We start from the raw sequence: 17,210 nt of genomic DNA on the forward strand, positions 1-17,210 counted from the left end.
TTATTCTGACGTGTATTTGTTACGGCTTTTAATCATTATTATAATTCATACGAATATCATGTCCGAGTCCGAGTACGAGTTTTGTGACAGCTTGGAATGGATTAGGGAATTTACAGATAAAATGCGTCCCCACTTTCTACTTATGGAGAGGCTTCCGAAACAAATTAATTGTGTAGGTAGAGTTTCCACTGTAAAAGAAAGTAAAAAAACAAAGTGGATAACGGTTGGACAAAATTTTGGAATTTACATTTTCAAAAAATCCAAATTCCAAACAAAGTTAAATTAGCGATGCTGCATCAGGTGCAGGAAATTTTGCAACATGTTTCTTCTGAAATTCATGTAAATGAATGCTCTTTGTTCTTAGATTATTTCAGCTTTTTTTTCATCGACACTATCTCATCTTTTTCGGCTATTTTCACAAACAAATTTTGTGAATCACCATTTTCATTTTTGCCCCATCAGATTGGATTTAAATTTTGCAAGCGAGCAAGTAACTGAATTATATCAATTAGCGTCCATCGTGAAGCATTCATTAGTAGATAATTTAGTGTTCATATTCTTCTGTATACATTTTCTAATAGTCTTTTAATGAATATTTGCTCAAAGCAAGATCATGTGCACTTCGTCGGTCACCGATCTGTCAAGAACATAACAGCATGATCTTAGCATTATAACAGCATTTTGGCGGTAAATGACTGGTTAGCGTAAAAGTATGTGTAACAAAGCATTCAAAATTAAACAAGAAAAAACTCATTCAGAGAATAGTTTCTATACCAAAGAATACACAATTTTGGAAACCTCGACTGAAACCGGGATATCACATTATTTGCACAAACATTCAACGATTTTAACGGCAGGAACATGGTCAATACTTGGTCTCGTCAATGGGTGGTGTGACGTTGGTAATTATCTGCCAATTAAGTAAGATTTAGTCTCACTTATTTTCGATGACAATAGTGGCGCGGTGAAAGCGCGTAAGTGTGGTAATAGATCAAGCCAGGGTTCGAATCCCACATGGTTAGAACGAGTGGTATAGTGAGACATTTTGTGTAGAGATTGTGAGTTGGGAGTAGACATGAGTGCGAGAGAAAAGGGCCCGTCAGATCCGAAGGTGGTGATGGTGCGCCATAAGGGGACTGGCCAAAGTGAACTAAAGGCAGAAAAAGAAAAAGGCAGTGGAGAGGAAAATAGAAACAGGGAACAAACAGGGACAAAGCAACGAACCGCAAAAGAGAGTGTGAAAATGGAGGTGAAGAACAAGAGTCCGCAAAAAATACATCCACAAAGCAGATACGTCAACGAGGGCAATTCGGGGCATGTTAAAAAGCTAACCAGCCTCCAAAAATAGCATAAAAATAGGTTAAAAGCGGCAATCATAAATGAAGAAGGAAGAAAATAAACATACGTCGACGAGTACATTTCACTCCGTACAAAAACTTCGAAGACTTCGATAATGACTCCTTACTTTGCGTATGTTATTAAAGTGTTTATTGTATGTGTCTCTTATTTAGATTTTCAGCTTATATTTGTTTCCCCTTTTCAAACTTTTTAAACGCAGAAGATTCCGGGTTTGGTCAGGTGTGTAAACATTATTGTATTGTTTCATCCTAAACATTGTGACGACACTTCTGCCGTTGTATGCATACTATATATAAAAAGAACCGCGTTTTATGAAATCAATTGATAGAGATAACTCAAATCATGGATTGGCTTTTCAAATAGTGAATTTTATTTATTGCGTTATATTTAGTTCAGTTCGTAGAATTATCCCTAATACCTCATTATGTGACGCGGGTACTGACACAATCTTTCAATATATTTTCCTGAGTCGCCACTGTACATGTGTCATTATTTGCATACATATGTACTAATTTAGTCACGATGATTTTGTACGGTTCGCTCTGAAACCCAACCCTTGTGAAATAAGTTCAATATACCCTAACATGATCCTTGTTATTTAATTTACATGACGGCATTATTTCGACAATTTTTTTTTTAAAATACAGTGCAATAGACTGGGTGCCTTTTGTTTATGTTATTATGATAATTGCATGTTCAAAGTTCATATTTACGACAAGTGGACGGAGCCAACAAGCCGTAACATAGTCGTTCAAAATGGTATTTTCTCCCAACCGTCGCCAAAACTCCCTTCTAAGGCGTTCGCTGAGTAAGCCAACAAACATGTTATCCTGAATATTTCGATGCAAATATTCGAAGACAATTCAAAGTACACAACTCTTTTACGTCGTGTGGGCGCATTGACTCCTTTGACGTCATGGATATTTAATATACGATTGCTACCGGAATACTTCCAAATAAGTTACGACTAAATAAATTTTTTCCAGGAACGGTCAACCAATAGCATTGTACAATCTGCATTTCAGGCAAATATATCATGCTATGTATATTTAATCAGAATTGAAATGAATAGACAATATATGCGAACGAATTCCCAGGTGGATAAAAGATAATGAAACTTCAATAATATGGAGACACATGTTCTCGATGTTTGTCAGACAAAAAGAATAGTAATCATATCTGTGCAAGTGTGGAAAAAACGATGGCTTAACTGTAGAATTCCAAACAACACTACGAATATGCGAATATACTGCAACTGCACTGTTGTGTTTACGTATGTCATGAAACAAAGGAGTTCTAAATACGCCAATTACACGCCATTGGGGTAGCCGGTAACGGCTTCATTATCAAAACAGACAGCAAATAGAGGTCTTGAATTAGAAAAAGCAAAATTAATCACCTAAAATGAGACCAGCTCTCACAGAACTAGTTGAAGATATGTTGAAAATAAACCGCTGCCAATTCACATTGTTTTATTAGAAGTTGAACTAACATGTTTTTTTCTCAGATCTTTTGTGTTAATTCGTCGAAGTTTGAATTCAGCTGAGATAGCATCGTTTTTTTTACCAAGAATGTAATAAATATTACCAGAAAAATATTTTTAAACTAGAGAATATATTATATTCATCATTTTGAAAGATCAGTTCATATCTGCACAATGTAAATTCGTCTTTTTATGCTTCAATGGAGTCATAATGACATGGCGTTCGTTGCGTTGACGTTACCCACTTTCGAAACTCACAATACGTCAGACAGAGTTTCCCCGACATGGTCATCGACGCCTCTATCGAAACTCATTACTTGCATTGAATTCCACTCAATTAGGTTTGACCTAGAATTTCTGTTTGCTAAAATATTTTTTTGGATTATCTGCGACCACGATGAGTCATCTGACTCGTAAAACAAACAACATTGTGCGACAACATAACAAAATGCCAATTATAAAACTGCTTTCGCAAACAGATCGTTTCATTTAAACAGCAGCGTCGCGTACTTGAGGACAGAAATTACGACCGAATTCATGTTGAGAGCGTGAACCAAATATTCAAAATGCAAATGATGAAAATTAGACAGTTTGCGAGCGTAAAGTTCGAGGATTTTATGAAGTCATGAAGGACATTGTTAGAAAATATAGAAATATTGCTTTTTGATATACAATAGGGTTATAAATTATAATGCTATATGCATTTGGAACTGTGTGTTTTAATAGGACCTTGTTTCTTTCGTATTATTCTTTCTTTCGCGAGCGCGGACAAAACGCGAAGATCTGACATTGAAGCAATTCTCTTTGCAATTTACAAATGTGTGTCGACATGTCATTGATATACGACACCAGTCGTTTAAAACTAAATTTAATTATACACACGTTTAACCAATTTGTTATTGTAATTAAGTATGTAAAATGCAAATTTATTTAGCTGTAATTTTTAATCACAACGGGATATACGGTAAGATTTTGTAATGCTGAGGCCTGCAGCTATGTTGGAATGCTGACGGTATTTATAGTAATACTGTATTTGTTATGCAGCCTCTGTAGTATCTTGCAGACTCTAGCTTCTCTTGCTGACTTCTAGCTGAAAATCGAGGAAGCAATTGGTTTAATTCAAAGTTGATTTTGTCTAGAAAAGTCCGACTTACAGACGAAACACTATTTACTTAGGTGGTGTAGCAGTCGATTCTTAAGCACAGTAATTTGTTTAAAGTTTATTTATGCTCTGCATACAGCTTTAACACTTTATATATTTGCTGTTCATCATCGCTTGTTTAATTAAGAACTGCATTACAAAGCAGTATGATTGAACTTACTTTAGACGGATTTATTTATCTTCACAATTTGCACATCACATGGAACGCTATAGCAAACTTTTACTTGAATACATACGTGCAAAAAACGAATTTTTCGATTATGAAGCCACGTCGTCGATTATTTCAACACTGCTGTTTTTACTCAGCCAGCATCGTCGATCACTTTATCGTTGTACCTGAGGTTAAATATTTAGATTATTATAGATTGCTTTCCATTCTCTCAGCCTTGAATACACCTGATAATGTAATGCTAAAGGGTATTGCTTCATGTAGGCTACTGATGGGGGAGACATTATAATTCGTTTTCAGTAGAGAAAAAGGTGCAGACTTTCGAGATCTTACATTTTGAACAGCGAATTAGGTATGCAAGCATTGCAAAAGTCGAAAGAGGTTTCTTCATTGAATCCGCTATGTTGTATAAAAACTAGAATAGCGCACTGCCATTTTACTGTTATAAGTGTACGAATTATAAACGCTGAATATCTTGTTCCAGTTGTGTATTGAAAAATCCTACAATTTCTATGTTACAGCAGTTTTTCTATAGGCAATTGTGGCAAATACAAAAATGACAGAAAAACGAACCTTCGCAGCTGCTGATTATGTAGTGTTTGGACTAATGCTGGGAATATCCGCACTTATTGGGATATTTTATGCAATCAAGGATCGTCGATCGAAAGCAGGAACGGAGGGTTATCTCATGGCTGGCAGGTATTTAAATTCAATCAAATTTTGAATTTTCCAAAAAAAAAATGGGGTGTGCAGAAATAAAATGACAACGGGAGACTAGAGCTATGCGAGTTCAAATTTCTTGCATATTGCAATTTTTTAGCATATTTCCCCCGAATGACGCTCTTCATAAACTAGTTCTACGGTGTTTAAGACTGGAATCTCTCCGCTTTGGGCATGCACGCCATGGGTGAGGTTGTGGGTATGTCTTTTGGGTTCGTGATCGTTATCACGGAAAGCCGCTTTCAGGCTTTTGAAAGGTCCAATGACTAGGTTAAGATCTCATTATATCCTATCATACTTACTGCCTCATTTTTTATATTTATATAGAGATAAAAGTCCCTAACGAAGTTAACGATTCATTCCTATATTTGCTGAATTTATTCAAAGCAGTTTTCCATGTATGAGTCGAAAAACAATTTTTATTTTTATTATCTCGTAAATTTGTTTCTAGGTCAATGCACTATATTCCCGTCGCTTTATCGTTGACTGTAAGTTTCATGTCTGCCATCACTGTACTTGGAACACCAGCTGAAGTATATATATATGGAACGATGTATTGGTGGTAAGTGGTTAACACAAACATTGATAACATTGTCGTTAAACCACAGCAACAGAACGGGTATATGAAAAAGCCATACTACACACCAAAAACAAACACAGTGCCAGACATAATGTCGAATATTCTTGTGGAAAATATTGCATTCGTATACTTTAAAATGTAGCAGGGTGCTTTGTTGCATCGTGCCTCCACAAGGTACAGAACAGACGCGCAGAAATTACGTTGAGTGTTAACTTCAATAATATTCCATATACCTAATTCTTGGAACTACAATATTATCCTCGCCAATTCTAAACGTTGTATTGACAAATATCATTTACCCAAACAACACAAACAATCTACATTACAAAATTTGTTAAAATGGTTTGTACTGATATTTGGAAGATATACTGAAATATATTTGAAAGATATGTGTATATGTAGTTCAGAAACTTTAATCCAAACAAGAAAGTGTGTTTTTGTCATTCAGGTTCGTTCTTGTATTTCTTGTAGTTGCAATAATCACATCTCAGCTGTATATTCCAACATTTTATCGACTTGGAATTTCAAGCACATACGAGGTATGTTATGGAAACAATAGTATAGAAGTTAGGAGGGCTCTAAAATACAATATACTGTATTACGAAATGAAAAAAGAGATTCTCATTCACGATACCAAATTTTCGAAGTGAATTTAAAACATTTTTTTAACGGAAAATGACAAAGCCACTTTATCCTAATGCAAATCTTACCCTAATGCCCGTCTTCATGTCAGATGCTTATACTGCGACCGCATTTGCTTTGTAATCTGAAATCTTACGTTGTACGAAATCTGACATCAGTTTACTTCGACAATTATGAATAGCCATTATGAGAATGAAAAACCATTTAAATGTTATGAACGTAGTAAAACATTGTCTCATTGTCACTGAAATATAAATTGGCATTCACCACGTATTTCTATCAAATAGATTTGCATATTAAACTCAATGAATTCGAGTTACAGTTTCGGAAAGTAAAATAAACTTTAAAGTCGAGGTTTGTGGCTTAATTTAAAGGTATCAGATTAAAATTTGCGGTCTTCTATTATTCCAACAACACGGTTTATATTATTATAACTACATTTTTTAACCGTGCTAAACGTGATTAGGTTGTTGAGTGCAAAATGAATGTAAAGTGTAGGATGTGCTCACCATTAGCCTGGTTGCATGTCCCCATTACTTCGTTATGCTAATACACCTGTTATTTTTTGCAGTATCTTGAACGAAGATTCAACAGAGCTGTAAGATTGCTTGGAACAGTAACGTACATTGTTCAAAACATTATGTATATTGGGATCGTAATATACGCGCCTGCACTTGCTTTGAATGAAGGTATAATTTGTTTATATATGAAACATATGAAATTCAAAAAAAAAAAAGGCGAATATCATAGGGTCAAAATTAGTCAATGGGTGAAGTTCATTAATCTATCGTCATAATTTTGTGCACAAAATTATTTCTATCAATAAAAATGTCTCAATTAATTGCGAGGCAACAGACACAATTTAATCAGTCGGCAACTCTTTTTCGGCAGTGCGTGAAATCCAAAGCTGATTGTTATCTTTCGGATGAACTCGTAAAGTTGAATACTGTTTCAAAATTTGGTAATTCGGCAATTTTTGACTGCATAAATACTAGTAACTTTATTAAAAAATATTACAGTCATATACTTAAATTATAAAAAAAACGTTTATTACATTTAAATATAGAGTGTATGTGCAACAGTCAATATTGGAAATATGTTTCACTTCATTTTTCCCTGAGTACATTTCATTAGAGTGTATTTTCTACTATATTGAGAATGCAAGTTGTTATTCATACACGAACGAGTATAAGACACAGATAGCATATATTGTTTATCGGCCCGTCGATGGTGCGTGTTAAGCAAATATCAAGATTCAGAATTCAAGCACAACAATTAAATTTGCCCAAACATTACAAATTTACTAACGTTTTCTCAGATATTGAAAAATAAATTCAATTTGAGCAAGTAGAAATGCCTTGAATGTCCTGTTAAAACAAGGCATACGATAGACATGCCTGGGGGCTGGTAGATTAAAAGTTATTTGATTGAACTGCGGCTATATTTGTTTACGTTTCCAAACAATGCTTTAATTCTGATATTGGCGCTTCAGAAGTATGCGTACCAATATGGGGTAATTAATTTTGTTCGCCTACCTTACATCAAGTTGTGTATATAGAGACTGAAGCCTATGTACAGGTGGTATATTCACTTGGTTAACACAGACAGTCCCCGAACTTGTAATAGAACTAAAGTAAAGAAAATCGGAATAAAATTATGGCCTAACCCTAACCTGGTACACACACTACAGGAGTACCCTGATTTTTGCATTTGATGATCTATCTTTTACCTCTAACTTTTTCCATTGTTCTCTTAGTTATGCACACTTTTTATATTACTATCAATTAATTTATTTTATTGTTGTTTAGTTACCGGATTCGATCTATGGCTGGCTGTGATGTCAACTGGGATTGTCTGCACATTCTACACTACATTGGTAAATATTATTGAAAAAATTCTAATTCTTATTTTGTAGTGACACAATTTGCATAGATACTGTTAGTTTGCGATCTGCCAGCTGTGCGTTTCCTATGATTTATATCAATATTAATCTTGGTATAAATATGTCGGATATGTTTTTAAATCAATGATATGTTATGAATGAGGACAGATACATCTTCTGCTGAGATCGCTTAGCAGTTTTCACACGAGGTTCAGATACCATCCCATGCTAAGTATTACACAATTTTAGGCAATTTATTTATTCACATTTTTTAAGAAAAAGTGATTTACTCAAAAGATTGATTGTTGCAAACTACCATATGTGCGAATAGTTTTCATATTGGTTCTGTAGAATTTATGTTCTGGCTATTGTTTATAATGGAATACGATTGACAATACGAAGCGCAATTCTCACCTGATATGCTTGATGCAACTGCGTTATGCATTCTTCGTGATGGCAACGGACAATTCAGTGACGACCGTTCTTTGTGCTCGCATGTTTAAAGTCCTTTCGCTCTTTTGTTAAATAGTTTTTAATAGATCATTTCAATATTTACACGGGCGCTGTCTGTATATACCTTAACCTATAGAAATTCAGTAATATATTTTTTGTCATGGCGTTTACAATGCAAAGAAGAAGTTATACCGCGAGTTAGTTCTATTGTGCTTGCGACCACGGCACAGCTTTTTCGAACTCCTGGTTTATATGGCACCATATCAGACGGATCAATTACTTTTTTAGGGTTGTAATGATTATTTGAAACGCCAAGTCTATCGAATCATATGACAATTTGTCATCTTCATTATCACTTCTGCTTCACCTTCATTTTCATTTCAAATTCAAGACTTTGTTTCATTTCAACAGGCCAAAAAAAAAACACTTATTCACAAACAAAATTTGTAGAGTAATATCGTTCTACTGCTATATTAGGTAGAATGAATGAATCCACTGATCTTCCTTGCGTGATTTACATAAATTTAGTTGGCTGCCGTACATATATATATTCTTGTCTGTGCAAAACAACGTTCCCACCGCAGTAGTGATTTCTTGGGCAAAGCCTTCATTGTATAGCCAAGGTGCTTAACGCCTGAAAATATTCAAATACACAATATTTATTCGACCCCTGATTTTACAGGGTGGTTTAAAAGCTGTGATATGGACAGATGTGTTTCAAGGCACCATTATGTGTGCAGGATTTTTAGCAGTTATTATTCGAGGAAGCATAATCGAAGGAGGATTCGATGTTATTTGGGAAAAGTGTTACAACGCTGGAAGAGTTGATTTTATTCAGTAAGTATGAACTTGTGAGAATTTTGCAAGGCAGGACTCACTGCGATTTAAATGTCTCTATGACGTCACATTTTGTATTACTACTAGTTTTATAAATGTGACGTCATAATTTGTCATTTTTTTTACTTTACTGCTAACTCATTAGAGTTTTAGAATACTCGTGTTGGTTATGAAATTTACAATAAAACTAAGGCGATTTGAAATATTCACAATAAACATTTTTGTCAATAATTCAGGTTTGAAGGAGATTACAGGATCAGACACACATTTTGGAGTATTTTTTGTGGTGGCACAATCACGTGGTTAGGTGTGTACGCGGTCAGCCAATCACAAGTTCAAAGATATTTATGTTGTAGATCTGCCCGACAAGGAAGCTAGTACGTACATATTAAATGTAATCCAATTAACTAGAATGTTTCAAAAAATTGTTGAAATGATTGCAAGTTAATGAAAAATAACAGCCCCGGACTGAAAATATATTTTTGGCGTGCTAGCAGCGAAGCATAATATTTTTGAGGTGTTTGAGAAAGATTGCAAAATCCTTTCGTGTTATTATGAATTCACTACCGCGTATAAAGTTCAGCACGGAATGTTTTTAAAAAATGCTATTATTAATGATGAAACAAATACGTATATCACATTTCAAAGTCATATTATGCGTAAGTGATGTAAACACAGTTCCTAGAGTATTATGACGTCACACGTTCAAAAAAACAAATTTTAACTGATGGCTTTAATTAATAAACCTGAACTTGTTTTTTGTTGTTTACGAATTGTTGTCTTGAATTGTCCTCCAGTCATGCGTGGTTCAGTCATTGGAGCATCAGAGATTAATGGGAATTTATTTACCAGTCTAACTAAATACTAATCATTTGATGAAGATTTAAAATAAATGAAATGAAAATATTCGAATGTTTGATTGAATTTAGCAATAATATTGTACTCTGTCATATATCCTTCATGAACCATATACATAATATTACTATAAAATATACAAACAAACGGAAGAAATTTTACCTATTTTTTTACAGTAAAATCATTTTTGTTTATAGCGCTTTATTCCTCAATGTATTCGGGTTGTTCGTCATCATAAGTTTAGCATGTATGTGCGGAATGGTGATGTATGCTTTCTACAGCGATTGTGATCCACTGGGACAAGGCTGTGTTTCTGCCTCTGATCAGGTGAACTATGATTGAATTAAATATGGGCGACATCTCATGATTTGAATATATTTTATATGAAATTATGACAGAGTTGGACAATTTCTTTAGTAATAAATAGTTGTGGATATTTTTTGAGTGTAAATTTTTCTTATCACACTTCGGTTCACAACTTCACATACGGCAGAATTGTTCCTGACCTGTCCAAAAATATTTAAGAAATATAAGTAAAATGTATATGAATACTCACGAAAATTCGGACTACACGCGACTGTAATTACCCATGTTGCAACCGATGAACATCAGAGCATACACAACATATAATCTAATAGCATCAAACGTCCGTGTGATCATCCGTGTGTATATCTATGTATGCTTATTTTCAATTTCAATGCAGTCACATATACTGCAGTATCACTCGGCAGCAAACAACGAAAGTACATATTGCAGCAAAGGTTTTTGTAAATTTGGGCATTCTACACGTTTTCACGAATTATCATGAAATTTTTAAACGCTCATATACAGCATGATTGCATTCGAAGTTGTACTTTTATATCCACAAAACAATTTTTATAGGATTGAGATGGATTGATTAAATAGCAATCTATCCCGGAATGTGTTTCATGAATGTCTTTTTCGTGTAATCCCACGGGACAAATGTTGACAGATACGTATAACGTCGTAATACGTACTGGTTTTACATTTCCTAGAATTGGATTCGGTATGATCCAACTTTCTGACGCCAAAATTGTGCGCTCGGTGGATAAAACAGATCGTTTCATTTGAATTCTATAGATACTTTGCATACACCTCGAGTATTCGTGATATGATATAAAATACAGGAAATTATTACTTGACATTGAAGTCCAAATACTATGGGTGATTACGCAATATTACTACCTTTGAATTACCGCATTCGCACGCACTGTATATGTACAGTCGGTAACATGTAATGAGGATATGGGAACTACCAATAGAAATATCGATATCTTTTCGATTTTATAGCAAAACTCTTGCCTAATAATATGAAACATGACGTCAATAGCTGATTTCAAGAAATATTGGCATATATAACTTTTAATCATATTTCGATTTTGCATGAGTATGAAAAAGACCTTTTACTATATGATGAGTTTTGATCATCCCATGCTTTTTACTTGAGCAACAGTCAATGATTTTTATTTATTTTCCAGTTACTTCCATATCTCGTGATGGATATTCTGCAAGATTTTCCCGGAATTCCTGGACTGTTTGTATCATGCGTCTTTTCAGGAAGTTTGAGGTAATTCAGAGAGTTATAATTTTTTTCTCTATTGTTGTAAATATCTTCTGTTATTCCCCCTATACAGAATAACATAATCCAACCAAGAGACAATTATCGTTTTCTTTATACCTACAGCACTGTATCATCAGGAATCAACGCAATGGCTACAGTTACTATTGAAGATTTTATCAAACCCGTGACAAAATGGAAACCAAATACTTATACATGGACATCTAAAGGTATTTTAGTTTCATTACCAACAGATTGGCATACTTTAACCCGGCAATTCTGGCTATTTTATTGCAATGGGCTATTATGTGCATAAGGTGTATTGCGACCTACCAATAATGCATCCAAGAATGTACCATATTAGTATGAAGTTTGCTTCAATCAAGGCTTGAAACAGCAAACGAAACAAAGGTTGCGACTGCCGGAACCCAAAAGGCTAATTCATCAAACTCAGTTGAAGACCCAAAGCATGAAACAATTGAAAGATATTAGTCATACATGGGTGATGGGTTTCGAAGTTTCGAGGTTCAATTATTTCCTTCATATTTACATATGAAACCAAGAATGGAAATTCCAACCAAGTACAGAGATCAAAATTGCTTTTCGTTTCACTCAATGAAAGTGGCCTCTGTTTTTCTAGGCCTGGTCCTTCTTTACGGTGGCTTGTGCATTGGAATGGCGGCTCTCGCATCAACTTTAGGTGAAGTACTTCAAGCAGCTCTCAGCATTCTTGGATTGGTGGGAGGTCCTCTCGTTGGACTTTTTACGTTGGGATTAATCTTTCCGTTCGCAAATTCTATAGTAAGAATTTCTATTCAACTTATATATTAAAATTAAATGGCCAAGCATTGACAATGCACGACTAATTCTGTACCCAAGCATAACTTATATACTGCTTTTCAAGATATTAATATTTAGGCCGGATCGGGACAAACTTGTTTATGTTTAGTGCGCGTTTAACTCCGTTTACCATACACGGATTATCTCTACTCAAAGATTTATAGTCAACCGCTGGGTGCATTGCACGCAGTCACGACTAAATTTAACTATGTACTTATTATAGCAACTGTATCTTTTAGTACCTTTGCTCTTGTACAATTTTTAGATCTCTTCAAATATTTTTATTTCGAAATCGCGTACGTACTGTCCTAACAAGATTTGCATATTAATATTACATTCCTGTACGCACTTCAATTTTTGAATTTACAATAGGTTGGTCTACAAATGCCCAGAAGCTGGCAATTTTAAATGCTATTATGCAAAAAATATGATTGGTAAAATTTCATTCAATAAGAATAATATGAGTTAAATACAAAATTTATTTGTGCAATTTCTATTATGCAGGGTGCTTTTGTCGGTTTACTGTTCGGACTTTTTTGCTCTTCGTGGGTTTACATTGGTAGCAGATCTTATCCACCTGCACCAGAGTATACTAGGAAATTACCTTTTGACAACAGTGGATGCGCTCCGGTATGCTATTGGCAGGAACTGCCTAATGCAACTACCGCTTCTTATGACGTCACTCAAACAATGACGTATACGAATGCTACAACTGCTGCTAATGCGGAATATCCTCCGATTGCTGATTTCTATGCAATGTCGTATTTATATTTGAGTACGTTTGGAATGCTGGGAACGATAGTTGTTGGACTAATTTTAAGTTTAATAACATGTAAGTAAACTTTTTATTCATATTTCCGACTATTTTCATCGTTGTTTGCAGTTAAGTTAGCATTAAAAATATAAACGTGTTTGAAATAGTTTCTCTGAAGCAGAATGTGTTTCTGTTTAACATAGTATTCCATCAAGTATATGGTTGCTGCAGTCACGTTACAACGTAAATCTTGTCTGACCACTTTTCCCATGGCGCCAAAACTAATTAAAAGTTTTGGTTCGCTTAGTTTGTCATAGTTGACTAATGGCTGAAAAGCAACTCTATAAAACAAGAACTAGAAAAACAACTAGAGAGAAGCAGTGTTTCTCATAGAAACCACTTATGCGCTATGCCAGTGGTTCCTAATCTTTTTTCTGAATTACCCACTCTCGATATAGAAAGGGTTTTCATTCTTCACATAAAATGTGGTTTGTTTAGTTGGGTGTAGAAAACAAGTCCCCAGTTAGTTCGGAGCTTTTGTTTCGAAGACACAACTCTTAAAAAAGATTGTAGTTATAGAAAAAGGTGACATTACGTTGCTTTGAATAACTGCTCATAGTCTTGCGCCTCCATAAACCTCTACGCAGCAACAGGTTTACAAGGAGTTTTCTCGAAATCTCAAGTACTTGGGCACCATGGGCATATTCATTTGCTTAGTGTTATAATGATTTGTGAATAGTTACCCACCGGTTGGGAACCACTGCACTATGCAGTATTTACTGTTTCTAAGGACACACAACTATCAGGCAAATCGTCAATAGGGTGCAAGCGCCTGAAAGCTTGGAACCACTGGCTTCGCCCTTAAACCTATGTAATAAGTATTAAGACTTATCGTGTTTTGTTACAGGTGGATGGAGAGATCGCAAAAACGTCGATCCAAATCTACTAGCTCCGTTTTTTGATAACTGGATATTTAAATGGATTCCAGAAAAATTCCGTTACATTTTGAGATGCTGTGTAATGGAACGAGACGACGACTACCACGAAAAAGTCCAAAGTATGGCAACAATGGCAACTTTTGCAGAGGTATGTAGGGTTTTACAAAATGCATATTGTGTTATTGTAAATATTCGAAATATTTGGCCAATACTATTTTCATTTCATAAGATTAAACAATTGTAATTGAAGAGAATCAATAAATTGTTTTTGGGGGTACTAATGTAGGATTTTATCAACAAATTCATCTTTTTGGGCTATAAGGGCTACTCATCTTCTTAATTTTTGGTACAAATGCCCCGTCGCAAAATAGTCATTAGTTCTCTAACGATAAAACAAAAATTTCGAAGCTATGCAGTTATTGTGTATTTTGTTAAGCATCACGTGTTTAAATGATGCTTTAGTTTGCGACTAGAAATAATTATCACTTTCATCGACCATTTGACAGATTTCGCCTTTGGTGGCATCCGAGAGTGATGCTCGAAGTAGTCAGGTAGATAGTATATGGTGTTTATGGGTGTCGTCACTGTGTTTTACTGCCTTCCTTAATTCTGCATGGTTTTAATAATTTTGTTGATATCGACGAGTCGTGGATTGGTCTATAACCCGGATTTAGGTTCCGGGTTTACTCTCTTTATTAACAAATAAGAAAATGGAACAACGGATTACTTGTGTATTATAGTCTGTCGGAGGTAGTTTCATAGCTCTCTACTCCTTTTAACTCAAATGGAATAATATATGATAAGATTTCAAGATGCAGCGACTTCTCTAATCATGGCCATTTGTCATAATACTCGTTCAGGTTGTATGTGGTAATAGCTAGCTAGTTCAAGCCATACAACCGATAAAGCTTAATCGATCAGGGGTTACAAGAATTAATATACGACATTTGCATCACCCATAGAACGGAGTGCGCCACCCGTTGCTAATTTACTTTTCTGCTGAATTTACATAGCTATACCTATACGTTGGAATTTTGCATGAATTCCAAGGAACTATCTAACGCAGTTTGTGATATAATGAATAATAGTTATTCATCATTGGATCAGTCCTCCATTCAAAATTCAACAGTTCCTAACATTTTATTTGCTGTTTATGGAAGTATCGACTTTTCACGGAAGCCCATGTTAAATTTATTACAATTTACGCAATTATCTACAGTTAATTACCGTTTTATTTCCCTATTATCTCACAACTTCTATAATTTTTTTGCATGGGTGTTGGTGTCTCGAGAATCAAGTTAAAACTTCTTCCGAAGTTAATTACTATTTATTGATATGTCTGTGAATTGGAATTACAAAAAAAATTCTATACTCCATAACTATATTTCAGAAGATGATTTATATATTATAGGAATCATAATTATTCTGATACTTGAACTCTCGCGACAATTTTTTACAGTTGACCCATCAATACCGTTTTCAAGCAAATGTTCGTTCCCTAAATATTTGAGTTATCTCATAATTCTTTAAAGTTATTTCATATATTAACTACACATTGTAAGCAGAATCGAGACTGAATTTACGAAAAAAAAATCAATCTTCATTAATTAAGATAATTTCCTTTAATTTTAGAGCAAGAACTGATTCAAAATGTTTAAATTTTTTAGAACGGACTTTCTGCAATTTCACTCAAAGTAAAATACGATCACAGGGAATATCCAGAAAAGAGAGAACCGACAGAAAAGGAAATTGACGATGACTTTTTAGTGATGAATTAATGCAGAAAGTATCAGCAAGAGAAAAAATGTGTCACTGCTACATCACCACTATTTGTTTTATTATTACACTCATATAACACTCGTTTACGCGAAACGTTGCAGTATTGGCGTAATATTTGATTTGATCGCACATTATGGAATCGTGGCACATTAAATAAAAATCTAGAAAACACCAAAGTTGAGCTAAAACATTGTTGTATGTTTTAGCGGGTCATAATTTATCGAAGTTGTGGATTCTCTTTCCCAAAATACCCTTGTAAATACTACTTATATTTTGTAAAAGCTTCATTTGGTGTTTGGTATTTTCAAAAGTGGGATTTTAACCAAGCTATTTGTATATTTGCTACGACACACCCATGATCTTCATCTGAACTCGAAGGCATAAACCTCACGGCTGCAGTAAGATGTTTTGTGTAGTTTCCGCGCAAGAAGCGTATCAAATTGCTCGTGATTTGTTGAATGAAACTTCAGAAAATCAATACCATTGTTGCTTTTTTATTCCCCCTTTTTACAAAGAAGGGTGGCTCATGGTTTACACAAATATATATATCATACATATCATTTATGACTAAAATAAGATGTTATTGAAACATAGGAATATTAATCATATGACGTTAAAATAGGAACTTTGATGGTTAATCAGGGATTGAATAAAAATTGAAATAGAATCAATTGAAAAGTTGTATTTTGATCTAATTTTTGTTGATGTTAATGTAGGTGCTAGTGATTTAGTTCTTGTTTTATTGCTTCATGTTATGTGTTTGAGCAAAGCAACAAAATAAAAAATATTGCGGGTTTTTATAAAAATTTTTTAGGTGTTGAACTATGAATAAAGAGTATTTGATATATAGAAAACCAACAAAAATCCCACTTAATTTATGATACGAAAGCTTCACAAACATGTCTGCCTCTAATTTATTCTCGCTCAATGATAAAATCACAAAAATAACAAGCAAAGTTTTCGTCAGTTGTGTAATGCTATAATTCGAAATGGAGTTGCGGAAATACTAAGCAGTTTGATGATCAGTGCAGTAGGAATGCAGATGATACCGTTGAGTGAAGCGTAGTGAAATAATAAAAAAAAAAATAGAATCAGACAAACATTTAGTTACCTAATGTACAAACTACTGCGAATGTCGCAAAAATATTGTGTCCCACATTCCCCGGTTGTCCTAATTG

General features: G+C 34.4%; 1 protein-coding gene across 2 annotated transcripts; it reads left to right on the forward strand.

Annotated features, from left to right (window-relative positions):
• The first annotated feature begins 4,666 nt into the window (after positions 1-4,666).
• Positions 4,667-16,714, forward strand: LOC120345508 (sodium-coupled monocarboxylate transporter 1-like). Of its 2 annotated transcripts, XM_039414980.2 has the most exons (15): positions 4,667-4,872; positions 5,345-5,455; positions 5,922-6,012; positions 6,687-6,804; positions 7,924-7,991; positions 9,133-9,287; positions 9,524-9,664; positions 10,340-10,469; positions 11,642-11,730; positions 11,848-11,951; positions 12,362-12,522; positions 13,066-13,393; positions 14,223-14,401; positions 14,760-14,804; positions 15,921-16,714. In XM_039414980.2, the coding sequence occupies exons 1-15, from the start codon at positions 4,730-4,732 to the stop codon at positions 16,029-16,031; spliced, it is 1,974 nt and encodes a 657-aa protein (XP_039270914.2). In that variant the 5' UTR covers positions 4,667-4,729; the 3' UTR covers positions 16,032-16,714. The 2 variants fall into 2 exon arrangements, with proteins under 2 accessions (XP_039270914.2, XP_039270915.2); XM_039414981.2 differs by lacking the exon at positions 14,760-14,804 and having other exon boundaries at positions 4,668-4,872.
• The last annotated feature ends 496 nt before the right edge of the window (positions 16,715-17,210 follow it).

The sequence above is a fragment of the Styela clava genome, chromosome 8 (assembly GCF_964204865.1).
Source record: "Styela clava chromosome 8, kaStyClav1.hap1.2, whole genome shotgun sequence".
NCBI lineage: Eukaryota > Metazoa > Chordata > Ascidiacea > Stolidobranchia > Styelidae > Styela > Styela clava.